Source organism: Chiloscyllium plagiosum, unplaced genomic scaffold, assembly GCF_037043375.1.
Source record: "Chiloscyllium plagiosum isolate Xiang-an unplaced genomic scaffold, Cpla_swu_hap1 HiC_scaffold_24, whole genome shotgun sequence".
In the NCBI taxonomy this organism is placed as follows: Eukaryota; Metazoa; Chordata; class Chondrichthyes; order Orectolobiformes; family Hemiscylliidae; genus Chiloscyllium; species Chiloscyllium plagiosum.
Window position 1 is genome coordinate 58,161,266 of NW_028270162.1, and position 27,127 is coordinate 58,188,392.

At 42.4% G+C, this 27,127-nt stretch overlaps 1 protein-coding gene across 5 annotated transcripts in view; it reads left to right on the forward strand.

Moving 5' to 3' along the window:
- Positions 1-27,127, forward strand: part of cabin1 (calcineurin binding protein 1) — a 513,604-nt gene that overhangs the window by 58,755 nt on the left and 427,722 nt on the right. For all 5 annotated transcript variants that reach the window (XM_088000226.1, XM_088000222.1, XM_088000224.1 and 2 more), the window contains exons 16-21: positions 1,084-1,320; positions 16,312-16,462; positions 18,759-18,871; positions 20,304-20,465; positions 21,615-21,821; positions 23,156-23,301. In XM_088000226.1, the coding sequence (XP_087856352.1) occupies positions 1,084-1,320; positions 16,312-16,462; positions 18,759-18,871; positions 20,304-20,465; positions 21,615-21,821; positions 23,156-23,301 (1,016 nt within the window). The remainder of the gene's footprint in view (positions 1-1,083; positions 1,321-16,311; positions 16,463-18,758; positions 18,872-20,303; positions 20,466-21,614; positions 21,822-23,155; positions 23,302-27,127) is intronic.

Genomic DNA, 27,127 nt, shown 5'->3' on the forward strand with positions numbered 1-27,127 from the left:
AAAGGTGACCAGTGGTGTTCCACTGTGGATCAGTGCTGGGGCCACTATTGTTTGTAATATACATAAATGATCTGGAAGAGGGCACTGTTGATCTGATCAGTAAGTTTGCAGATGACATGAAGATTGATGGAGTAGCAGAAAGCATAGGGGACTGTCAAAGAATACAGGAGAATATAGATAGACTGGAGAATTGGGCGGAGAAGTGGCAGATGGAGTTCAATCCAGGAAAATGTGAGGTGATGCATTTTGGGAAGCGAACTATACTGTAAACTGGAGAGCCTTGGGAAAAGTTGATGAGCAGAGCGATCTGGGAGTTCAGGTCCATTGTACCCTGAAGGTGGCTGCGCAGGTGGATCGAGTGGTCAAGAAGGCATTTGGTATGCTTGCCTTCATCAGACGGGGTATTGAGTATAAGAGCTGGCAGGTCGTGTTAAAATTGTATGAGATTTTGGTTCGGCTGCATTTAGAACAGTTCTGGTCGCCACATTACCAAAAGGATGTGGATGCTTTGGAGAGGGTTCAGAGAAGGTTTATGAGGATGTTGCCTGGTATGGAAGGTGCAAGCTATGAAGAGCAATTGAGTAGATTAGGATTGTTTTCATTAGAAAAAAGGAGAATGGGGAGCAGAGGGATACAGATGCTTAGAAATTGGGCGATAGGTTTAGACAGTGGATTTGGATTGGCTCAGGCTTGGAGGGCCGAAGGGCTTGTTCCTGGGCTGTAAACTGTGTTTATGCGGATCAGCATAGTTTTCACTGAGTTCCATGCTGACACCATGGTGGCAATACTTCTCCAGTATTCTGGATGTAACTTTTAGAGCTGTTGCTATACAACAATAATTATAGAAACAAATTGATACGTGGAATTAACACTGCACTGTAGAGCTATATTGATGTTGTTCATTCAAGCAGTTCACTTACAACTTTTATTTGAGTTCTCCTTCTTTAATGTGTATTTACTATTTGCATTCATCCTAACTGGGTGATAAGATCAGGATGGAAAAAAAGTTCCGTTTCTTGTCCACAAATAACTGAGTCCAAGTTTGATCAGTTTCATTAAACTCTCTCTCTCTCTTTTTGTCAGGACTCCCTGCTCAAACTAAAAGATTACAGGCAGTGTTTGGAGTGTTCTGAAGTTGCACTAAATGAAGCCATTCAACAGATGAACAATGTATCATCCACATCCTCTAAGGAAGAGTGGGTTTCGACAGTGACTCAGCTGTTGACTGGGATTGATTATTCCTTGTCTGGCGATAACAGTATCCTGGAAGAACAGTGTTTGAATCCTTGTTTTGTCAGGTTCGCCAACAATCTCATCCAGGTAAGGAGGTGCACCACAGTCAACATGGCATGCTACACTCGTGTCATCTATGAGAAGAATATTTTAACACTGTGTAGGCCAACATATGATATGTGTTGATATGGGATTTTACTTCATAGTTGTATTGCTTTGTAAAGAATAGAAAAAGTGCTGAAGGATAACCCAAATGTATCAGTTGTTTACCCCAGTGAAGTACAGAGGGATTGCTGGATGTGGCTGAGACTCCAATTTAGTCCCCAGTCTGCCTGCCCATGTGGATGAGAAAGGTGTCTTGGAGACAATTAAGAGTTATTCCCAATATCCTTGTCAATATTTCTCCCTGAATCAACATCACAAAAAAATCAATTACCTGGTCATTGTTGGTTTGTTGTTTGTGGGAGTTTACTGTGTGTAAATTGGTTGTCTCATTTTTTACATTATGACAGTAATTACATTTGATTTAAAAAAAACTTAACTAATTGTACAGCAATTTGAGATTTGAAAAATGTCATAAATGAATTTTTTTTAGTGAGGATGTGCAATGATCTGGGAAGAATCCTTTGTGAACTGAGTGCTAAGTTAGGAATTTAGTGCAGGAGGCTGTGACTGCAGGTTGGGTAAATCCATCATGAGCTGCGCAAGGAGCCTCCACATTTGACCAACTTGCTACCTGTATATTTGAGAAGACAGACTGCTACGTGGATGAGCAAACCACCATTGTATCATGGCGCAGAAAGCCATTCAAGTTGAGGGACATTAGACAATTGGTGCAGGATTAGGCCATTCTGCCCTTCGAGCCTGCACCACCATTCATTATGATCATGGCTGATCATCCTCAATCAGTATCCTGTTCCTGCCTTATCTCCATAACCCTTGATTCCACTATCCTTGAGAGCTCTATCCAACTCTTTCTTAAACGAATCCAGAGACTGTGCCTCCACTGCCTTCTGGGGCAGAGCATTCCACACACCCACCGCTCTCTGGGTGAAGAAGTTTCTCCTCATCTCTGTCCTAAATGGCCGACCCCTTATTTTTAAGCTGTGTCCTCTGGTTCGGGACTCACCCATCAGCGGAAACATGTTTCATGCCTCCAGAGTGTCCAATCCTTTAATAATCTATACGTCTCAATCAGATCCCCTCTCAGTCTTCTAAACTCAAAGGTATACCAGCCCAGTCGCTCCAATCTTTCAACATAAGATAGTCCCGCTATTCCAGGAATTTACCTCGTGAACCTATGCTGCACTCCCTCAATAGCCAGAATGTCTTTCCTCAAATTTGGAGACCAGAACAATATTCCAGGTGTGGTCTCACCAGGGCCCTGTACAGCTGCAGAAGAACCTCTTTGCTTCTGTACTTAATCCCTCTTGTTATGAAGGCCAGCATGCTATTAGCTTTCTTCACTATCTGTACCTGCATGCTTACCTTCATTGACTGGTGTACAAGAACACCCAGATCTCTTTGTACTGCCCCTTTACCTAACTTGACTCCATTTAGGTATAATCTGCTTTCCTATTCTTGCCACCAAAGTGGATAACCACACATTTATCCACATTAAACTGCATCTGCCATGCATCTGACCACTCACCTAACCTGTCCAGGTCACCCTGTAATCTCCTAACATCCTCCTCACATTTTACCCTGCCACCCAGCATTGTATCATCAGCAAATTTGCTAATGTTACTATTAATACCATCTTCTATATCATTAATATATATTGTAAAAAGCTGTGGTCCCAGCACGGATCCCTGAGGTACCCCACTGGTCACTGCCTGCCATTCCGAAAAGGAGCCGTTTATCACTACTCTTTGTTTCCTGTCAGCCAACCAATTTTCAATCCAAGTCAGTACTTTGCCCCCAATACCATGTGCCCTAATTTTGCTCACTAACCTCCTATGTGGGACTTTATCAAAGGCTTTCTGAAAGTCCAGGTACACTACATCCACTGGATTCCCTTGTCCATCTTCAGAGTTACATCCTCAAAAAATTCCAGAAGATTAGTCAAGCATGATTTCCCCTTCATAAATCCATGCTGACTCTGACCTATCCTGTTACTGCTATCCAGATGTGTCGTAATTTCATCCTTTATAATTGACTCCAGCATCTTTCCCACTACTGAGGTCAGACTAACTGGTCTATAATTTCCTGCTTTCTCTCTCGCTCCTTTCTTAAGTGCTCAGGAAAGAGAGAGCTGTTTTCTTAGAACATTGTCAATGTAAACCAGACTGGAGCCCAGTGTCCTGCAAATCATATAGCTAGGCGTTTGAGTGAAGGGAGACTTGTAAGTTTAAAGAGAACAGTTGAGGCAATAGAACAGAGTCTTAAGGAGCGAAAGGGGATGTGATAATAAATGGATAGTATGGTCAGGAGGAGAGATATTCTTCTACGGAGGCGACCTCTGAAGACTGTTACCTGCCAAGAGTTGTGGTTAAGGACTAAAATAAAACCAAGAATTGGGGATGTCGGAAATTTGAAACTGAAGCAGAAAATGCTGGAAAAACTCTGTTCTGAAAAGGTGTCACTGGACTCGAAGCATTAACTCTGTTTTTTGTCCACAGATGCTGCCAGGCCTGCTGAGTTTCTCCAGTTCAAGGATTTATGTTAAGACTGGACTAAGGTGGGAAGGTTAGATCCGGTTCTCATGGTCCACTTAGAAACACATCCCATGCAATAATAAATTTACAATAAAAGTGAGAGTGGGGGGCAGGAAGGAGGAACGAATAAGGTCCAAAGTCAAATACAAAGCCTCAAAGGTTATAATCTCTGGATTATTAACTGACCCACAAAGCAATTGCCACATGGTCACAGCGATTAGAAAATGAAACGCATAGCTCTAATAATGAAGGCAGAGTTTGGATTCACGGTGCACTGATACCAGTGCTCAGGAAAGAGAGAGCTGTTTTCTTAGAACATTGTCAATGTAAAGCAGACTGGAGACCAATGTCCTGAAAATCTTATAACTAGGCTTTTGAGTGAAGGGAGACTTGTAAGTTTAAAGAGAACAGTTGAGGCAATAGGACAGAGTCATGATCTGGGTAAAGACAAACATGTAGGACACGAAGCGACAGAGAGTCTAATTGTAATAACGTGTCGACGAATATGGTTATGTGGCAAATAATAATTAAAAATAAGCATTTGGTCTGAATGTGTGAAGCATCTGCAATAAGATAAATGCTGCAAGTGGCATTAAGTAATTTAGATCTAATTGCTGTGATGGCGATGCAACTATAAAGTGACCAAATTTGATGACAAATATTCCAGGAAGCATTTTAACTTTTTTAACATAAACTGGGACTGCCATGTTATTAATGCTTTAGTTGGGGTGGCATTTGATAAGTACTTTCAGGAAAATTTACTCGAGCAGTATATAGAGGATCGTACTCTGGAAAGGGCAAAGCTTGACTTACGCTTGGGAAATAGGGCAGGACAGGTGACTGAGGTGACAATGGAGGAGACCAGTGACCATAGTTCATTTAATTTTAAGATAGTTATGGAGTGGGACAAAAATGGTCCACAAGTTCAGGTTCGAAATTGGGGGCAAGGTAAATTTTGATTTAATTAGACTGGAGCTTGCAGGGATTGACTGGAGTTGTTTGTTTGCAGGCAAACGGACCTCTCGCAAGTGGGGGGCATTTAAAACTGAGAGCAAGAGTTCAAGGTCTATATGTTCCTGTGAGGGTGAAGGGCAAGGTTGGCAGGAATAGGGAACCCTGGATGACCAGAGATACTGAAGCTGTGACCAGAAAAAGGGAGGAGGCATGGCCCAGGTACAAGCAGCTGGGATCAAAGGAATCCTTGGAAGTATATTGGAGATAGAGGAGTTTACTGAAGAAGGAAATCAGCAGGGCAAAAAGGGGGAACAAGGTAGCCTTAGCTGAGAAGATTAAGGTGAATCCAAAGAGGTTTCTTAAGTATAATAAAGGAAAGAGAATAACTAGAGAGAAAATACGACCTCTCAAGGGCCAAATTGAACATGCATGTGTAGAACCGCAAGGGATGGGTGAGGTCCTCAATATTTCTCCAGTGTTTACTGTAGAGAAAGATGTGAAGACTTGGGAACTTCGGTAAGTTAGTGATGATATCTTGGTAACAATCTATAGCACAGTAGAGGAGGTGTTGAATGTATGAAGGTGGATAAATATCCTGGTCCTGACCAGGTATATCCAAGAACACTGCAAGAGGCTAGAGAAGAAATTGCGGAGACCCTGTCTGATATTTTTGTATCGTCGTTAGCCATGGGTGAGGTCCTGGAAGACTTGATGGTAGCGAATGTTGTGCCCTTTGTTTAAGAAGGACTGCAAAGAAACAACTGGGAACTATAGACCAGTAAACCTAACATCTGTGGTGTGTAAGTTACCTGAGAAGATTCTGAGAGGTAAAGTATATATGCATTTGGAAAGGCAGGGTTTGATTAGGAATAGACAGCATGGCTTTGTGCATGGGAGATCATGCCTGATAAATTAGTTAGAGTTCTTTGATGAAGTGACCAGGAAATTTGACGAGGGCAGAGTGGTAGGTGTAGTCTACATGGATTTCAGTAAGGCCTTTGATAAGGTTCCACATCATAGGCTGCTCTGGAAGGTTGGATTGCATGGAATCTAGGGGGAGCTGGCAAATTGGATATACATTTGGCTTGATGATAGGAAGTAGAGGGTAATAGTGTAAGGACGCTTGTCGAACTGGAAGCCCGTGACTAGTAGAGTGTCTCTTGGTTGGTGCTGGGCCCATTACTGTTTGTTGTCCATATCAATGATTTTGATGAGAATGTAAAAGGCATGATTAGTAAATTTGCAGATGACTGAATATAGGCGGTATTGTGGCCAGTGAGGAAGGTTATCAGAAATTGTAGCAGGACCTTTAATCAGCTGGGGAAGTGTTCTGAGAAATGGCAAATGGAGTTCAGTATAGATAAGTTGAGGTCTTGCATTTTGGAAAGTCAAATCAAGGTAGGAGTTTCATGGTGAATGGTAGGGCCTTAAGGAGTGTAGTGGAACAGAGGGAGCTTTGAGTTCAGGTGCACGGTTCTCTGAAAGTAGAGTCACAGCTAGACAGGACAGTGAAGAAGGCTTTTGGCACATTGGCCTTCATTAGTCAGGGCATTGAGTATAGAAGTTGGGAAGTTATGTTGCAGTTGGACAGGACATTGGTGAGGCTGCACTTGGAGTATTGTGTTCAGTTTTGGTCACTTTGCTATAGGAAGAATGTTATTAAACTGGAAAGAGTGCAGAAGAAATTTACAAGGGTGTTTAGGGTGTAGGTTTGCTCGTTGAGCTGTAGGTTTGATATCCAGACATTTCATTACCTGGCTAGGTAACATCATCAGTGGCGACCTCCAAGTGAAGCGAAGCTGTTGTCTCCTGCTTTCTATTTATATCTTTCTCCTGGATGGGGTTTGTGGTGATGTCATTTCCTGTTTGTTTTCTGAGGGGTTGATAGATGGCATCTAGATCTATGTGTTTGTCGCTTCACTTGGAGGTCGCCACTGATGATGTTACCTAGCTAGGTAATGAAACGTCTGGATATCAAACCTACAGCTCAGCAAGCAAAGCTACACCCTAAACCTCAACCTGAGCTACAAACCTTCACAAACCTTGCACAAGGATGTTGCCAGGACTCAATGGTCTGAGTCATAGAGAGAAGTTGGACAAGCTCAGACTTGTTTCTTTAGAGGGTAGGAGACTGAGGGGGGATCTTATCGAAGTGTATAATATCCTGAGAGGCATGGATAGGGTGAATGTGCTCAGTCCTTTTTCTTGGGTTGGGGAATCAAGGACCAGAGGGCATCAGTTTAAGGTTAGAGGGGAAAGAATAAAAGGGAACCTGAGGGGAAACGTTTTTACATAGAGGGTGGTATGCATATGGAATGAGTTGCCAGCGGAAGTGGTTGCAGCGGATACAATAACAAAATTTAAAAGGCATTTGAACAAATACATGGATAGGACAAGTTTAGAAGGATATGGGCCAAGTGCAGGGAAATGGAATTAGTGTGGTTGGACATTTTGGTCGGCATGGACTAGTTTGGGCCAGAGGGCCTGCCTCTGTGCTATATGACTCAATGATTCACAACCCTCTGAGTGAAATATAATCTCAGTGCTCAATCCCGTATTCTGAGAATAATGGACTTGGTTTGAGACTGTCTTTTCAGTATCAACTCTGTCAAGTCCTGTCAGAATTTTATATCAGTCAGATTTTTCCTCCTCTAACTATGTCCATTTTTCCTCGCACTGCAGTGAAGCACCTTTATGGCCTCTTTTTATTTAAGGGTTTTTTAAAATGCAATCTTTTTCTTGTTGGCCAAAGTAGTTTGGGGTAACATATTAATCAGTGCAGTATGACAAGGATCAGTGCTATTTACATTCGCTGCCGGTAAAACAAGTAATTAGGGAAGTAAGGGATATGCTAGCCTTTAGTACAAAGGAATGTACCCAAATAGACAGTGTCTTTGTCTCCTCAACTACAATATCCTTTCACGGTGCCAAGTGCAGGGAAATGGGGTTAGTGTGGGTGGACATTTCAGAGTTAAAACCAGGTTATAGTCCAACAGATTTATTTGGAAGTACTAATTTTCGGAGTGCTGCTCCTTCATCAAGTAGCTCGTGGGGCAGGATCATAGGACACAGAATTTATAGCCAAAGATTAGTGTCATGCAAGTAAAATGATATATGATTTTACTTGCATGACACTGTAATCTTTTGCTATAAATTCTGTGTCTTATGGTCCTGCTCCACAAACACCTGGAGAAGGAGCGGTGCTCTGAAAGCTAGTGCTTCCAAATAAACCTGTTGGACTATAACCTGGTGTTGTATGATTTTTAACTTTGTCCACCCCAGTCCAATACCGGCACCTTCACGTCATGACATTTTGGACGGCATGGACCGGTTGGGGCAAAGGGCCTGTCTCCATGCTGTATGACTATAAAACTTTGAAAAGTCAGACAGAATAGAAAAAGATGGAGGAGGAAGGGTAGCCTTGATCGTTAAGAATGACGTAAGAATCTGAGTGAGAAAGGCTCTTGGTTCAGAAGATCATGAAGTAGAATCCTTATGGTTGGAGATCAGGAATAGCAACAGTCAGAACACACTAGTGGAGGCAGTTTAAAAGACAGAATATTAAAGAATAAATTATTGGAGCTTGTAAAGTTGTCGTAGACTTCTACAAATGGTCCAATGAAATTAACAAAGGTGGTCTGTGATATAAGGTTAGTGCTTTTCTGACAGTTGGCTGGAACAATATACTGTTTTTTTAGATTACAGATTACATTACAGTGTGGAAACAGGCCCTTCGGCCCAACAAGTCCACACCGACCCGCCGAAGCGAAACTCACCCATACCCCTACATTTACCCCTTATCTAACACTACGGGCAATTTAGTTTGGCCAATTCACCTGACCTGCACATCTTTGTGACTGTGGGAGGAAACCGGAGCACCCGGAGGAAACCCACGCAGACACGGGGAGAACGTGCAAACTCCACACAGTCAGTCGCCTGAGGCGGGAATTGAACCCGGGTCTCTGGCGCTGTGAGGCAACAGTGCTAACCACTGTGCCACCGTGCCGCCCAAACTGTATTAGCAGTTTTTGAGAAGATTTGTAGCTCCGGTTGATGATAAGTATGTAAGTTAGCTCACTGAGCTTGAAGGTTTATTTTCAGACATTTTGTCACCATACTAGGTAACATCATCAGTGAAACTCACTGATGATACCTAGTATGGTGACAAAATGCCTGAAAACAAGTTTTCAAGCTCAGCAAGCTAACTTACATAAAATATACTGTATTTTGGAAGCAGCTTGGGGATAAAAATATTTTAAATCCAGTATTGTGAAATAACTCTGGGTTAATTGATAGTCTCATTGTAAGATTTACTGGACAATAGAGATTGTAATACAACAGAATTCCATATTAAGCTTGAAAGTAACACGCTCCAGTCCAATGTAAGAGTCTTAAATGTAACCAAAACTGATTGTACAGGTAGAACTAAGGAGTTGGCTAAGATTGATTTAGACATATAGGCAAAATGATATGGTTCTAAATAAACAGTTAAAAATATTTGAAGAGCAAGTCAAAACATTCAAGAAGGTGCATTCAATTGAAAATCAAGAACTTTGTGAGAAAGACCCATCCTTGGCTCAATAGGGAGGTTAAGGCTAGATTTGGTTAAAAATGAGAGAGGTAAATTTGCAAAGAATAGTTGCAAGCCTGAAGAGTTCTAGCATTTTAGAAACCAGCCAAGGACCACTAAACCATTGATTACAAAGGGAAAAAAACCTGAGTCTAAATTAGCTAGAGATATAAAAACAAATTGTAAAATGGAAGTGAGTAGATAAAGTAAACACTTGTCCCTTAGGAGCAGGGAAAAAATAAATTATGTGGAATGAGGAAATGGTAGACATTGTCCAAGCATTTTGTCTCTACACATAGTAGAGACACAAGTTATATACCTGAAATAATGGTAACCTAGAGACCCAGAAAGGTGAGGAAATCAAGGGAATAGCAGCACAAACTCAAGAGACTAAAATTGATAAAGCTCCAGGACCTGATGGCATACATTCTAAGCTTCTAAAAGAGAGCACTTCAGTGAGATCTCTGTACGTAAGATCACAAGACCATAAGACCTAACAGCAGAAATTGGGCCATTTGGCCCATCATTGGCTCCACCATTGAATCATGGCTGATAGGCTTTTCAACCCCATTTTCTTGCTTTCTCCTCATAACCTTTGATCCTCTTGGCAATCAAGAGCTTATCCATCTCTGAAGTCAGGTCATTGAGTATATTTAAAACAACAGCCTTCTGTGGCAAAGAATTCCACAGATTCACCACTCCCTGGCTAAAGAAGTTTCTCCTTATCACCGTTCTAAAAGGTCTTTCCTTTAATCTAAGGCTGTACCCATGGCTCCTCGTCTCTCCTGTCAATGGAAACATCTTCCCGACATCATCTTTGTCTAGGTCGTTCAGTATTCTCAAAGTTTCAATCAGGTCCCCACCCATATCTTTCTAAACTCTTATCGAGTATAGCCCACAGAGTCCTTGAACATTCCTCATATATTAAGCCTTTCGTTCCTGGGGTCATTCTCGTGAACCTCCTGTGGACCCGCTCCAGGGCCAGTATATCTTTCCTGAAGGTAAAAACAATGACTGCAGATGCTGGAAACCAGATTCTGGATTAGTGGTGCTGGAAGAGCACAGCAATTCAGGCAGCATCCGAGGAGCAGTAAAATCGACGTTTCGGGCAAAAGCCCTTCATCAGGAATAAAAGCAGAGAGCCTGAAGGGTGGAGAGATAAGCTCGAGCAGGGTGGGGGTGGGGAGAAAGTAGCATGGAGTACAATAGGTGAGTGGGGAAGGGGATGAAGGTGATAGGTCAGGGAGGAGGGTGGAGTGGATAGGTGGAAAAGAAGATAGGCAGGTAGGACAAGTCATGGGGACAGTGCTGAGCTGGAAGTTTGGAACTAGGGTGAAGTGGTGGAAGGGGAAACGAGGAAACTGTTGAAGTCCACATTGATGCCCTGGGGTTGAAGTGTTCAGAGGCGGAAGATGAGGCGTTCTTCCTCCAGGCATCTGGTGGTGAGGGAGCGGCGGTGAAGGAGGCCCAGGACCTCCATGTCCTTGGCAGAGTGGGAGGGGGAGTTGAAATGTTGGGCCACAGGGCGATGTGGTTGATTGGTGCGGGTGTCTCGGAGATGTTCCCTAAAGCACTCTGCTAGTAGGCGTCCAGTCTCCCCAATGTAGAGGAGACTGCATCGGGAGCAACGGATACAATAAATGATATTGGTGGATGTGCAGGTAAAACTTTGGATGTGGAAGGCTCCTTTAGGGCCTTGGATGGAGGTGAGGGAGGAGGTGTGGGCGTAGGTTTTGCAATTCCTGCGGTGACAGGGGAAGGTGCCAGGATGGGAGGCTGGGATGTATGGGGACGTGGACCTGACCAGGTAGTCACGGAGGGAAAGGTCTTTGCGGAAGACAGAAAGGGATGGGGAGGGAAATATATCCCTGGTGGTGGGGTCTGTTTGGAGGTGGCGGAAATGTCGGCGGATGATTTGGTTAATGCGAAGGTTGGTAAGGTGGAAGGTGAGCACCAGGGGCGTTCTGTCCTTGTTACAGTTGGAGGAGTGGGGTCTGAGGGCGGAGGTGCGGGATGTGGACGAGATGCGTTGGAGGGCATCTTTAATCACGTGGGAAGGGAAATTGCGGTCTCTAAAGAAGGAGGCCATCTGGTGTGTTCTGTGGTGGCATGGGGCCCAAAATTGCTCACAATACTCCAAATGTGGTCTGACCATAGCCTTATAAAACTCCCTCCTTTTATATTGTAGTGCTCTTGAAACGAATGACATCTGTGCCCTGGTTCCTTTTATGGGAACAGCTTCTCCCATCTTCTCTGTCAGTCTGCTCATGATTTTGACTTCCTGTATCAAATCACTTATTAGCCTTCTCTCCAAAGAGTACAGTCCCAACAACTTCAGTCTATCCTCATAACTGAAGTTTGTCCTTCTTGGAACCAGTTTTGTGTTTTTTAATATTTTGGTGTAGAAAGTTTGGGAGAAGATTTGTAGTTCGGGTGCTCGTTGTTGTGGTTCTGTTCGCCGAGCTGGGAATTTGTGTTGCAGATGTTTCGTCCCCTATCTAGGTGACATCCTCAGTGCTTGGGAGCCTCTTGTGATCTTTCAGTGATCTTTCCTCCGGCATTTATAGAGATTTGTATCTGCCGCTTCCAGTTGTCAGTTCCAGCTGTCCGCTGCAGTGGCCGGTATATTGGGTCCAGGTCGATGTGCTTATTGATTGAATCTGTGGATGAGTGCCATGCCTCTAGGAATTCCCTGGCTGTTCTTTGTTTGGCTTGTCCTATAATAGTAGTGTTGTCCCAGTCGAACTCATGTTGCTTGTCATCTGCGTGTGTGGCTACTAAGGATAGCTGGTCATGTCGTTTCGTGCCTAGTTGGTGTTCATGGATGTGGATCATTAGCTGTATTCCTGTTTGTCCTATGTAGTGTTTTGTGCAGTCCTTCCATGGGATTTTGTACAATACATTGGTTTTGCTCATGCTGGTATCGGGTCCTTCGTCCTGGTGAGTTGTTGTCTGAGAGTGGCTGTTGGTTTGTGTGCTGTTATGAGTCCTAGTGGTCGCACCAGTCTGGCTGTCAGTTCGGAAATCTTTTTGATGTATGGTAGTGTGGCTAGTCCTTTGGATTGTGGCATGTCCTCATTCTGTTGTCTTTCCCTTAGGCATCTGTTGATGAAATTGCGGGGGTATCCGTTTTTGGCGAATACATTGTATAGGTGTTCCTCTTCCTCTTTTTGCAGTTCTGGTGTACTGCAGTGTGTTGTGACCCTTTTGAACAGTGTCTTGATGCAACTTCTTTTGTGTGTGTTGGGGTCGTTGCTTTTGTAGTTTAGGACTTGGTCTGTGTGTGTGGCTTTCCTGTGTACCTTCGTGGTGAATTCTCCATTCGGTGTTCTCTGTACCATCACGTCTAGGAATGGGAGTTGGTTGTCCTTTTCTTCCTCTCTCGTGAATCGGAATCCTGTGAGTGTGGCGTTGATGATCCGGTGTATGTTCTCAATTTTTGTGTTTTTAATTATTACAAAGGTATCATCTACATATCTGACCCAAAGTTTGGGTTGAATTTGCGGGTAAGACTGTTTGTTCTAACCTTTGCATTACCGCTTCTGCTATGAGTCCAGAGATGGGTGAGCCCATGGGTATGCCGTTGATTTGTTCATATATTTGGTTATTGAATGTGAAGTGTGTTGTGAGGCACAGGTCCAGTAGTTTGAGTATGCAGTCTTTGTTGATAGGTTCCCCGTCTTGTTGTCCAGCAGGTTGGCTATTGTTTCTCTGGCTAGGGTTTTGTCGATAGAGATGAACAGTGCCCTTACATCGAATGAGACCATAGTTTCTTCCTTGTCTATATGTATATTTCTGATGATGTCCAAGAATTCCTGTGTTGATTGTATAGAGTGTCTGGATCCGCTGATCAGGTGTTTCAGTTTCTGCTGTAGTTCTTTAGCCAGTTTGTGTGATGGTGTCCCTGGTAGTGATACTATCGGTCTGAGTGGGATCTTCGAGGAGAAAGTGAGGACTGCGGATGCTGGAGATCAGAGCTGAAAATGTGTTGCTGGAAAAGCGCAGCAGGTCAGGCAGCATCCAAGGAGCAGGAGAATCGACGTTCAGGCATGAGCCCTTCGGTCTGAGTGGGATGTTTAGTTTGTGCACTTTAGGTAGTCCATAGAATCTGGGGGTGTTGTTGCTTTCAGGTTTCATTCTCTGTAGGTCAAACCTGGTTATCTGTCTGTTTTTTTGTAGGTTCCTCAGTGTGTTGTTTATCCTATTGGTGAGCTGTGGGGTGGGGTATATGAACAAATCAATGGCACACCCATGGGCTCACCCATCTCTGGACTCAGCAGAAGCGGTAATGCAAAGGTTAGAACAAACAGTCTTACCGCAAATTCAATCTAAACTTTGGGTCAGATATGTAGATGACACCTTTGTAATAATTAAAAACACAAAAATAGTGAACACACACCGGATCATCAACGCCACACTCACAGGAATCTGATTCACGAGAGAGGAAGAAAAGGACAACCAACTCCCAATCCTAGACGTGATGGTACAGAGAACATCGAATGGAGAATTCACCACAAAGGTATACAGGAAAGCCACACACACAGACCAAGTCCTAAACTATGAAAACAACCACCTCAACACACACAAAAGAAGTTGCATCAAGACACTGTTCAAAAGGGCCACAACACACTGCAGTACACCAGAACTGCAAAAAGAAGAAGAATACAATGTATTCGCCAAAAACGGATACCCCCGCAATTTCATCAACAGATGCCTAAGGGAAAGACAACGGAATGAGGACATGCCACAACCCAAAGGACTAGCCACACTACCATACATCAAAAACATTTCCGAACTGACAGCCAGACTACTGCGACCACTAGGACTCATAACAGCACACAAACCAATAGCCACTCTCACAACAACTCACCAGGACGAAGGACCCGATACCCAGCATGAGCAAAACCAATGTAGTGTACAAACTCTCATGCAAGGACTGCACAAAACACTACATAGGACAAACAGGAAGACAGCTAACGGTCCGCATTCATGAACACCAACTAGCCACGAAACGACATGACCAGCTATCCTTAGTAGCCACACATACAGACGACAAGCAACATGAGTTCGATTGGGACAACACTACTATTATAGAACAAGCCAAACAAAGAACAGCCAGGGAATTCCTAGAGGCATGGCACTCATCCACAGATTCAATCAATAAGCACATCGACCTGGACCCAATATACCAGCCACTGCAGCGGACAGCTGGAACTGACAACTGGAAGCGGCAGGGACAAATCACTATAAATGCCGGAGGAAACTTCACAGGAGGCTGCCAAGCGCTGAGGATGTCACCTAGACAGGAGACGAAACGTCTGCAACACAAATTCCCAGCTTGGCGAACAAAACCACAACATTTTGGTGTAGACTTTCTGACTCATTAGGTTTTCCATATTTGCAAAATATTATTTACAAAATTTGAAATTGTGCACTTGATTCTGCAGTCTGAATTGTGCATGTAAATACTAAAGCAATCTCAGCAATGACCTCTTATTCAACCCTACCTGTTGCCAGTTTGATTTGTCCATTTTGCTGCGTTTTCCTTGATTTCATGTATTCTACCCATTGCTATCATTTTACTGTTCATCTCTCGAAAGCCTTTTGAAAACCCAAGTATGTTACACTTGCATGACCCTCATCTCTCACTTTTAGACCATAAGATATAGGAGCAGAATTGGGCCAACCGAGTCTGCTCTGCTGTTCGATCATTGCTGATATGTTTCTCAACCCAATATCCTGCCTTCTGTCTGTAACCCTTGTTCCCCTTACTAATCTTGTTTCTATTTTAAATAACTGAGTGATGTTGGTTAACCAATACCTTCCCTTTAGAAGTTACACTGACTACTCATCATTATATTTTTAGTTTCCAGCTGTTTCTCAATTATATCAAGGAAAGATTCCATCATCTGTCTTGTAAATGATAAACAAATTGGTCTACAGTTTCATGCTTCCTTTTTCAATTATTAAAATCTTATTACCTGCCATTCAGTCTTATGGACTATTCCCTATTTTTCACATTTGTATATCATTTGTATAGACTGCTGTTTCCTCACGTACAGTTGAAAAGGTTTCTCCTCTAAGTTAATCTATCAATTATTTCTCCTCTTTCTGAAATGACTTTCCAAGGAGTGATAATAAAAATGCAATGTTACATTAATTGTGCTATCCTGTCTGGGTATTACAGTGTAATCATCTCTGTGTAATACTGAGGCAAAGTCACTCATAATTAGTTCTGACATTTACTGTTTTTGTAAGTTTATTATGTATATCCATTAGTCACCCTATCTTTTATACAGCCTGCTGACTATTGTGATAAAGGTTTCTAACATATTATTACCTGGAAACTTGGCTTCTAAAGTAGAAGTAAATGGATTTCTGGTCTTTAGTTCTGTGGAGGAGACTTGTCTTTTTGAGTGCAAGAAAATGCTTTCTTAAGTATTGGGTCAAAATAGCCATACCCAAAAAATCAAATGCCCAAACAAGTCATCTGATGGGACAGTTGCTGAAGTGCTTACTAGTTTAAGATACATCTCCTAAAGAGAGAGGTGGAGAAGGAGCTGCAAACAGTTTTAGGTCAGAGTAAACATCCATAAAAGATCCATGCCAGCAGAAATGCAATTAAATTTGGCAGTTTCCAGACCCATTGGAGCTGAAAATAAATTTTGAACTATTTTTGCAATTCAAGTGGGCAGAACTATTTTCTTTGAGTTGAGTGAAGAAAGGTCAGTGAGCTGGTCTGTGTGTCTCTGAAGAAAAGGAACTTATGATCTATCAAGCCAAGTTTCACTCCAGTATTACTAGCAATTGAAATCATTAACACAGACAAACATCAAATATTTGCTGTTCACACCCTGTAAAAGGTTTTAAAAATAAATCCCTGTGTCTGTGTTGTAGATCATTGACTGCAGCATGGGAGTGCCTGAAGATTCCAAAGAGCCAACTGTGTCTTCAGTGCTGCCTTGGATCACCTTGTACAGGATCATAAAACACGAGGAGGAGGAGTTTGACACTCTTCGCCGCCAGCATTGTAAAAGCGAAGACTCTGGTCTGTGTTACTTGCTGGATTTAGGGATAAAGGAAGTTCAGAGCAGAATCTGTGATGTTTAGGCGTGCTAATAATGTTACTCTGCTTTATCTTCCAAGTGCTGTCAGCTTTCAAAAGGAATGGTGAACTGTTTTTGTATACTATGCTATGTTTCAGTGTTGTGATTAGAAAGCCAAGTATTTAAGGAAACTCTATATGAGCATTGAAGGCACTGCTATAACTTGCTGGCAGTGTTAAGTGATGAATACAGATGATATGCTGCCCTATTTATCCTCAAATACAGATGTACTAATGTGACTTGATTTCTCTGGCTCTTGGATTCTTGATGACTCTCTGTAAAATCTGCTTCTTAAATTTGAGACTTTCCATGTATTTTCCTCACTATTCTCAATGAGTAATGTGTAGCTTGACAAGTGTTAACTATACAGTATTTAGTTCAGGAGCAGGAGCCGGAGAGGAGAAGTACAATGGGAATAGACCATTCAGCCAGTCAAGCCTGCATCAGCATTCATTACTGCTGATCATTGACTTCAATATCTTTTTCCCCACACTATCCTCATACATTTTGCATCATTAGTATCGAGAAATATGTCCATTTCTTCTTCTTGCCTGACAAAACTCTTATCAACCTGTTTTGAAATTTTCAACTGGTCCCCAGTGTTCACAGCCTTTTGGTTGAGAGTTCCTGTTTTCCACTAACATTGCAAAAACATGTGGGACATCAACCCTGAACCTGTACTAATTTTGTAAAACTATCCTCTTGTCTGGTCTCCCATCAGAAACAAATCCCTCTACTTATTGTATCCTTTCACAAATTTCTTTGCTAAATTACTCCTTAATCCCCTATACACCAGAGAATGCAAGCTTTATCTACGTAACCTTTTTTTAAAAATTGCATTGTTCAGATGCACCAGAACTGCTCAAACTCTATGCCACTATCAACTTGCTGAGGTGTGGACTCCAGTACTAAACTGTGTTCTGAATGGAGTCTAGCTAGAATGTTTTGGCATGACTTTGGCACTTTAGGCTCCAGCTCCTTGGTATGTGTGTATGCACTAATTAGTCATTAGATTAGATTACTTACAGTGTGGAAACAGGCCCTTCAGCCCAACAAGTCCACACCGACCCGCCGAAATGCAACCCACCCGTACTCCTACATTTACCCCTCACCTAACACTACGGGCAATTTAGCATGGCCAATTCACCTAACCTGCATATCTTTGGACTGTGGGAGGAAACCGGAGCACCCGGAGGAAACCCACGCAGACACGGGGAGAACGTGCAAACTCCACACAGTCAGTCGCCTGAGGCGGGAATTGAACCCGGGTCTCTGGCGCTGTGAGGCAGCAGTGCTAACCACTGTGCCACCGTGCCACCCACAACTATAAAGAGATCCAAGAATCAAAATTCTTCTCTACACACCTACTTCTGCTCTTAATTCATATGTTCATTTATAGTTCTGAGCTTCTCAACATTTAGAAAACATTTCTGGCCTATCTTTGTTGGCTCTCGAGTAAAAGACCTCGCACTTGTCCTCATTGAACTCCATAGCTCTTGGGCAAATGAGATGATGTGGATTGGGCTACAAGCAGCAGAATTCTGCATAATCTGGAGTTTATGAAAGGAAGAGAGAAGGGGATAGAACTTGTGAAGAATTGTAGCAGTTTGGAGGGGATGAGGGTTTCAGTGGTCTGATTATGACTGAGATTCAAACAGATGCCTGATGTTTCAGAGACAGAAGGTCTTTGAACTGAGAATTACGGGGAATCTGAGATTGTGAACATGATTTTAGAGTGTAAACTATCTTGATTTGGGGTGTTGTTTGATGACCACCTCCTGTTACTGGACATTTCTGGATACTGGGGATAGAGTCTGCCATTTCTGACCAATGGTGAGCAGATGGAGAGCTAATTTCTAGTTTGGAGAAGTTGTTTTCTTCCTTCTCCCATGATGATGTCAGCTACTTGATGTGGCATTGAATGGCACTCACAACTCAAGTGTATATTCTTCATCTGAGAGTCCACATAGTAGGAGTTGGCAGGCTATACCCTATGGAAAGCATTTTGCAACTGCTCGGGTAGTTATGTTTTCTATTGGTTTGAGTAATTGTAATTGTAACTGGCTTGAGTTTGAGAAACTTGGATATTTTGCTTAGGGATGTTGAGGCTAGTTGTATCATGCTGACAGGTTAATACAATTGACTGTCACAGCCCTATTTAGATTTGTTCAATGTTACCACCATAAACAATGTTTCCAAAAACATTTCTGTTCCTGTTAACACCTCTATATTTTGTAGATCCTGAAACTCCAATGCTGCCTTCCTCTCTGATGTTGCTGAACACAGCACATGAGTACCTGGGGCGAAGATCCTGGTGCTGTAATTCTGATGGAGCACTACTGAAGTTCTATGTAAGTACCCTTGATTAGAACATGCCATGACTCTGGTGGGAAGAGCTGCAGAAAATCAGGCCCCACCATTCAATGTGAGATGTGACCAATTTAATCATAGGGATCATTAGTTTGCCTGACTGTGACCATTAACTAAAGTAAAAGACAAAACAAAAGATGATTAATTATGGTAAACTTATGCTTTAACGTGGCAAAAGAGATTATTAATTGGCAAGCCAATTATACCATCTCTAACTTCAAACTTGGATGTGTTTATTCTCAAATGGCATGAACATGACACATGAGACTAACAGTTATTAGGGAATATGGTGACATAAAACATGGAAAAAGGAAGCAAGTCTGTGGATCGACTCTAAATCACAAGGGGAAAGAAGGTGATTTTGAAACAGATCTTTTAGTTTTTGGTGATGATACCATGTTGCTTACCGCAGTGATCCTCAATTTAGTAGTTGGTTAGTAGGTCTTGATTTCTTTTCCACTGAGGGAAGATGTGATCTGGCTTGAGTACAGGCTTTCGGAGGTCTGGGTGTAACCTGCAATGTGGTATCATTGCCAAAAACCAAAAAAAATCACCAAAATCTAGAATCTTATCCATAGACATTTTTTCTTTTTTGTACACTTTTCACCAATGATATTCCTGAACTATGGTTTGCCTCACCTGTCCTGCCCATCCTTTTTGTGAATGAATTTGACCAAGTCACAGTCTTGCCTTAGCTTTGAAGTAAAACTGTTACTTAAAACAATCCAAATGCTCTTGCTGAGCTGCTTGTTTGTTTTAACCCAACTTTCTCATAAAAGTGTAAAATCCAGCTTCTTCAGGTAAAAATATGCCCTTGTGTGACCAATAAGTGACCACGCAATTCCACTTTTCCACTTTGTTTCAATCCTTACAAACATAACATGAGGAACAATGGAATTCCTTCCTTGATTCTTCTGCTGTTTGAATGAGCTAGACTTTTATGTCTGATTAGATTTGAGAGAATGTATTTATCAGGTAAAGCTGAACAAACTCCAGCTCTTGCTTGAGAGGAGAAGTCTTCAGAGTAGTTTATTGGAGACAACTAAAAAGGGTACGATAAGGTAGGCACATAAGGTCAGCACTTGAGGACTAGAAGCAGGGACCATCGATATAACACAATCGCTAAAATTTCTAGTGAGACTTTCAGCAGAAAAGTCTTTATTCAGAGGGTGACTAGGATGTGGAGCTTTTGACCAGAAGGTGTAATTGAGGTGGAGGGAAGAGGGAGCTGGAAAAGCATACGAAGGAGAACTGAAAAGTGATTTGCTGATTTGGTTAGATTAACTAAGGTGGGAGAAGTCTGTTGTGGAGCAGAAGCACTGACATTGACTGTTTGAGTGGAATGGCCTCTATTTGTGCAGCGGAGTTTAATGTTATTTGGTTTACTGTTGAGAAATACGCTTTTCTTGATAGGTTCGAGTCCTTCAGAAGGAATTGTCTGCATCAAGACCAGAAGATGCCCACCCCTTTAAAGAAGAGCTGGAGACTGCCCTGGAGCAGTGCTTTTACTGTTTATATGCCTATCCTAGCAAGAAGAGTAAGGCTAGGTATCTGGAGGAACACTCTGCTCAGCAGGTTTGTAGTTATGAATAAATTATGTTGCAAGCCTAGGTAAAGTAAGATGTTTTATCATGGAGAAAGCAGTACCAGAAAACTTTCCACTCAGCTGTGAAATTAGTCCCTGAGTACTGATTATTCTGGAATTGCTTTCAAAATGTCCACAATGAATCAAACAGCCTCTTAACAACTGTGATCTTGTACTGCATTCTGTCTGTTTGGTGATTACAAGTTATTTATTTTTAATTTAATGATGAACTGGAGAGAAGAATTTTACTTCGCAAATATGGGCCATGATGAGTTTCATAGAATCCCTACAGTGTGGAAGCAGGCTGTTTGGCCTACCGAGTCCATGCCAACCTTCCAAAAAGCAATCCACCCCCACCCACCCTGTAACCCTGCATTTCCCATGGCTAATCCACCTAGCCTGCCTATCCCCAGACACAGTGGGCAATTTAGCATGTTCAATCCACCTAAGCGGCACAACTTTGGATTGTGTGAGGAAACTGGAGCATTGGAGAAAACCCATGCAAACGCCAGGAAATAATGCAAACTCCACACAGACAGTGGTTCAAGGGTGAAATCGAACCCAGGTCCCTGTGGCTCTGAAGCAGCAGTACTAACATTGGACCACTGAGTTTGTGGCTGAACTGATAAAGATTTTACAGTATAAACAAGGAGTATTGAAACTTATGCCTGGGTTATATGCAACCATGAAACTATTCTCCATTCCATTTGCACTTTGATTTGTCAGCAATCTATTCACTTGAGTAAAATTAAATTTGGAAGTTTGAAAAGGACTTTTTAAAGTACTGTTCATGAATGCATCCTAGGTCTGTTGTCATCAGCAACTTGAGGTACCTGTAAATGAATGAAAAGACTGATTTTGGTTGCAAGTGACTTCCAAGGCTTATGGATTCCATGAAATTGGAAAAGAAAACAACTTTGGCCCATATAATAACTGTAGCTGCAATCCTCCACTCTTTGCATCATTACCCTTGGCTGTGTTGCAGTAAGGAGCCACCAAACAGGAGCCCAGGTGGTTCTCTATGGGGGCAGTCATGTATTTCTTTACCTACCTTCCGAGTGGATGTTCTTCAGACCATATCTGATGGCTTAACATTAATTATCACCTTGTCTTTCCCCCTGTATGTTTCAACTATATAGGTGGAACTGGGTTGGAATGATGCAGAATTTATGTTTGATTATTTCAAGCCCAAGAATTGCCCAGAATTCGACAGCTACAAGACCAGCACTGTGTCTGCAGATCTGGCAAATCTTTTGAAGAAGATTGCTGCGATAGATCGAGATGAGGATAACCTGCCCCTCTCAATTGAGAGCGTAACAGCCTATATTGAAGGCTCTGTTGACACGGTATTGGCAATACTACTTTTAGTGGAATTACCAAGAGTTAAATTTCAGAGTTTCAAGTAAACAGTATCTTATTAAAACAGAAATTACATTATCTAGTACATAAAGAATGCACCATGTGATGCATTACTGAGCTAAACAATCCAAGGATATTAAGATTTTGACTTCTCAACTGTGTTCAGTTAGCTGATTTAGGACAGAGTAGTTGTATACTCCTTTTAATGTCTGTGTTAGAAAGGAATGGGTCAACTGGCTACTGCTCTTGACTGCTACTCCATATAAAATAAAAGAGAATGTATGATTAAGTTCAGTAAGACATTATTCCCAGGTCAAGTAGCATGTGTAATGCCACCAGAGCATCATGGTGGCATTAGGTTTGTGTGTGATTCCTGTGCCAATGCTTCTAAAACTTGGTACTTCATTTTTATCAGGCTTTTTCTTCCATTTTTCCAACATTACTTTATCTGATTTCTGCTCACTCGCCTAAATGTTTATGCTGTAATATATGGTTTCTATTCTGTATTTTTCCCTTGTATTTACCACCTCATATTCACTTGTTTTTGATATAAGATGCAATTTATCGCCCCCATTCAAGCACTTTCCTCAATGCCCTCCTGAAGACATTGAATGCCCATTTGACATTTCATTATCCTTATTTTGGGAATATCTGTAATTCTTATTTGTTTTGAAAATGAATTGCTAGAGACACAATTGTTACTGCAGCCTGAAAAATATGCAATAATCGTTTGCCTTTGTGCTTCACTCAGCTTCCTGTCTTTGCTGTCATTTTCTGTTTGATATCTTGTGCTTTAATTTAGTTATATAATTTATTCAATTTTCCCTTCACATTGGCATCTTTCTAATCTTCTGGCACAAATTTCTCTTTGCTCTGCTTCATATCATCGCTATATTGTTTTGCTTAACTAATTGGACCTGCACAAGGAGCGTAGATACGTTTAGTTTCTCTTTCAGCTGGATAGAGTCCTGAATTAATTTTATATCAAACATTTTAAATGTCAGTTTTGAACAATGAATGGAAGACAGATATTGGAAATCTAACCATTTTTATCCAAGTCAAATCCCAAACTAGATTTTTTTTTGTGGAGCATGGGCAAGGGAGAAGATCCCAGTGTCAACTGCAATGTTCTGTTCACACAGTAGTGAAGTGAATGAGTCACAGTTCACAGCTTTGTTCTGGCAGTTTACATTTCTAGTTTTTTTAGTTAGATTCATGTTTGGGTTTCTGCCTGTGAATGCTGTTCTATTTCACGAAGCTGACAGTTTGAAGTCTGATTAAAGCAGATCTGATATGGTTTCTTTCTGTCTTTGACTTAAAGGTGCCAGCCCTCCCTGAAGGAGCAGATTCTGAACTTCCTCTTGTTAATGAGTTGTATTACCTTCTGGCTGATTATCATTTCAAGAACAAAGAACAAGCTAAAGCTATAAAATTCTATATGCATGACATCTGTGTCTGTCCGGCAAGGTATGATCTGTGAATTACATTGGTACTAGCCTGAAACTAGGAAAATCAACTGCGATTGCATTGTGGGATTCTCAGCATTTGAGAGATCATTAAATTGTGCTGGATATGTGTCAGTCCATATCATGTATTTTTGGTAAAAGTTAAACTGAGTTTAAATGGCTGTGGGAAAGTTTAGTAGTACAGTAAAATGACAAGGACAGTTTATTGTTAGAGATATTTGGTTTGAAACATCTCCTTGACACTGGAGTTGTTCAGTACCTGTTCTATTCTCGAAAGCTTGTTGTTGAAGGATAGAACTGAGTAAATCTTCATGTAAATGAGTATATAGTTAAATGTTATAGGCGTGCACCTCAGAACTGAACAACCACAGTTTCAGTATCTATTTACAGGAAGCTTAAATGAATCTTTGTTTAATTCCCTACCAGCATTAAATTAAACAGAGTAATGTACAAGCAAGAGTAGAAGGCTCTTGTGGCATAGTGGTAATGTCCTCTTACTGTGTGGGACAAAGGTTTTTCTTGAATTTCATGGAACCCATACACCTTGGAAGTCACTTGCAACCAAAATCAGTCTTTTCACTCATTCTCAAGTTCTGTCAGCTCCCAGAGATGTGATGTAACTGAAATAATTCCACAGAGGCTGGTATCCTGTCACCAATTCACCCTTTATTTATACATAGAAAGTCCTTGACACTTATCCAGCTCCCTCAGGGCCAGCACGCTGACACTCCTGTTTATATCTGTCATTCAGACGTCCCTGACTGGACCAGATTAACAACTCCACTCTTATTCTATGAAATCCACCTAGCTGACCTGGTTAAAATCATTACAATAACACGTCTGAACAAGTTGAATAAAAATACCTATAATCAATGTGCCTCTATTGGAAGAAAAACTTCTTTCCTTAGAATGTGGATCTTACTATCACACCAAGTATTTGAGGCAAATGATGTTGCTGGCTTTGCACTTAACATCTAAGTATGTAAGAGAGAAATTGAATAGAAGGATAAATTTGGGTAAGCTAAGATGGAAAGAGGTTCTTTGTTTGTATGTTGAAGGGATGTGAGCATTTCACATGTTAGGAGTCATGGTCTTGAACTGCGACGACCATGTGGAGAAGATTATCCCTTGATAGTCATTGTTTCTGGGTCTAAATTTATTCAAAGACAGAATAGTGTGTGGCATGGAGGGTCACCTGCAGGAGGTGGTGTTCCCATGCATTTTTGCCCTTATTGGTGGTGGAAGTTATGGATATGAGCGGTGTTGTAGTGCAAAGAGGAGTTATAACTGGTGGAATGTTTTTGGGGGATTAGGTGAGTTACTCACTATCATTTTTGCCTTGTTGCAGCCACAGTATTTATATGGCTACTCCTGTTATATTTCTGATCCACGATATTGATGATGAGTGAATTCAGGTATTCCAATGCTATTAAATTTCAAGGGCGTATAGTTTGATTCTTTCTTGCTGCTTTTAGCCATTTCATGGCACTTGTGCAACATGAATCTCTTGGCAATTTAGAGCAGAGGAGATGGAGGTTTGGGTAGTTACATGCTCCCCTTGCAGGATGTGGGAGGTAAGGATCAGCACTAGTGTCCCTGCTGACTTCACCTTCGAGAAGTGCACCCAACTCCAGCTCCCCACAGACCGTGTTAGGGAACTGCAGCTGGATTAAATTTGGATCATTCAAGAGGCTGAGGGGGTGATAGAGAGGAGTTATGAGGAAACAGTTACACCTAAATTACAGAATAAAAGTAGCTGGGTGACCATCAAGAGAGAGAAAGGGAACAGGCAGATAGTGCATGGCCCCCCTGTGGCCGGCAGCCTTGACCATAAGTGTACTGTTTGGGAGGGACCTACCAGGGGAAAGCCTCAACAACCAGGTCTCTGGCACTGAGCCTGGCTCTGTAGCTCAGAAGGGAAGCTGGGGAGATTAGGAGACTGATAGTGATAGGAGATTCAATGGTCAGAGGAACAGACAGGACATTCTGTGGTTGCATACGAGGCTATTGGATGGTATGTTGCCTCCCAGGTGCCAGGGTCAGGGATGTCTCTGATAGAGTCTGCAGGATTCTTAAGGGGAGGGAGAGCAGCCAGAAGTCACGATACATGCTGGTACCAATGTCATAGCTATGAAAGAGGGAGGATGACCTGGAAAGTGAGTATAGGGAGTTAGGTTGGAAGCTAAAAGGCAGGATGAGCAGAATAGTAGTTTCAGGATTGCTACCAGTGCCACGAGCTACTGAGGCTAGGAATAGAGACTGAGTGCAGATGAAAATGTGGCTGCAGGGCTGGTGTAGGAGGGAGGGCTTCAGATATGTGGATCATCGGTATACCTTTTGGGATATTATTGGGGAAGGTGGGACCTGTACAAGAAGGACAATTTGCATTTGAACTGGGGGGCGCCAATATCCTGGGCAGGAGATTTGCTAGACCTCTTCGGGAAGGTTTAAATTAGTTTGGCAAGGGGTTGGGAACCGGAGGTATGGATCAGATGTTGCAGTAGATAATGAACAGTCAGATACAGTGTGCAGAGAATCTGTGAGGAAGGATAGACAGTTGATAGGGCAAAGTTGCAGTCAGTGTGATGGATTGAAGTGTGTTTATTTTAGCGCATGAAATGTCAGGAATAAGGGTGATGATTCTGTTCGCCGAGCTGGAAGTTTTTGTTGCAAACGTTTCGTCCCCTGTCTAGGTGACATCCTCAGTGCTTGGGAGCCTCCTGTGAAGCGCTTCTGTGGTGTTTCCTCCGGCATTTATAGTGGCCTGTCCCTGCCGCTTCCGGTTGTCAGTTTCAGCTGTCCGCTGTAGTGGCCGGTATATTGGGTCCAGGTCGATGTGTTTGTTGATGGAGTTTGTGGATGAGTGCCATGCTTCTAGGAATTCCCTGGCTGTTCTTTGTTTCGCTTGCCCTATAATGGTAGTGTTGTCCCAGTCAAATTCATGTTGCTTGTCATCTGCGTGTGTGGCTACTAGGGATAGCTGGTCGTGTCGTTTCGTGGCTAGTTGTTGTTCGTGGATGCGGATTGTTAGCTGTCTTCCTGTTTGTCCTATGTAGTGTTTTGTGCAGTCCTTGCATGGGATTTTGTACACTACATTAGCTTTGCTCATGCTGGGTATCGGGTCCTTCGTTTTGGTGAGTTGTTGTCTGAGAGTGGCTGTTATAAGTCCTAGTGGTCGCAGTAGTCTGGCTGTCAACCATACATCAAGAACATATCTGAAATGACAGCCAGACTACTGCGACCACTAGGACTTATAACAGCACACAAACCAACAGCCACTCTCAGACAACAACTCACCAAAACGAAGGATCCGATACCCAGCATGAGCAAAACTAATGTAGTGTACAAAATCCCATGCAAGGACTGCACAAAACACTACATAGGACAAACAGGAAGACAGCTAATGATCTGCATCCACGAACATCAACTAGCCACGAAACGACACGACCAGCTATCCCTAGTAGCCACACACGCAGATGACAAGCAACATGAATTTGACTGGGACAACACTACCATTATAGGGCAAGCGAAACAAAGAACAGCCAGGGAATTCCTAGAAGCATGGCACTCATCCACAAACTCCATCAACAAACACATCGACCTGGACCCAATATACCGGCCACTGCAGCGGACAGCTGAAACTGACAACCGGAAGCGGCAGGGACAGGCCACTATAAATGCCGGAGGAAACACCACAGAAGCGCTTCACAGGAGGCTCCCAAGCATTGAGGATGTCACCTAGACAGGGGACGAAACGTTTGCAACAAAAACTTCCAGCTCGGCGAACAGAACCACAGCAACGAGCACCCGAGCTACAAATCTTCTCA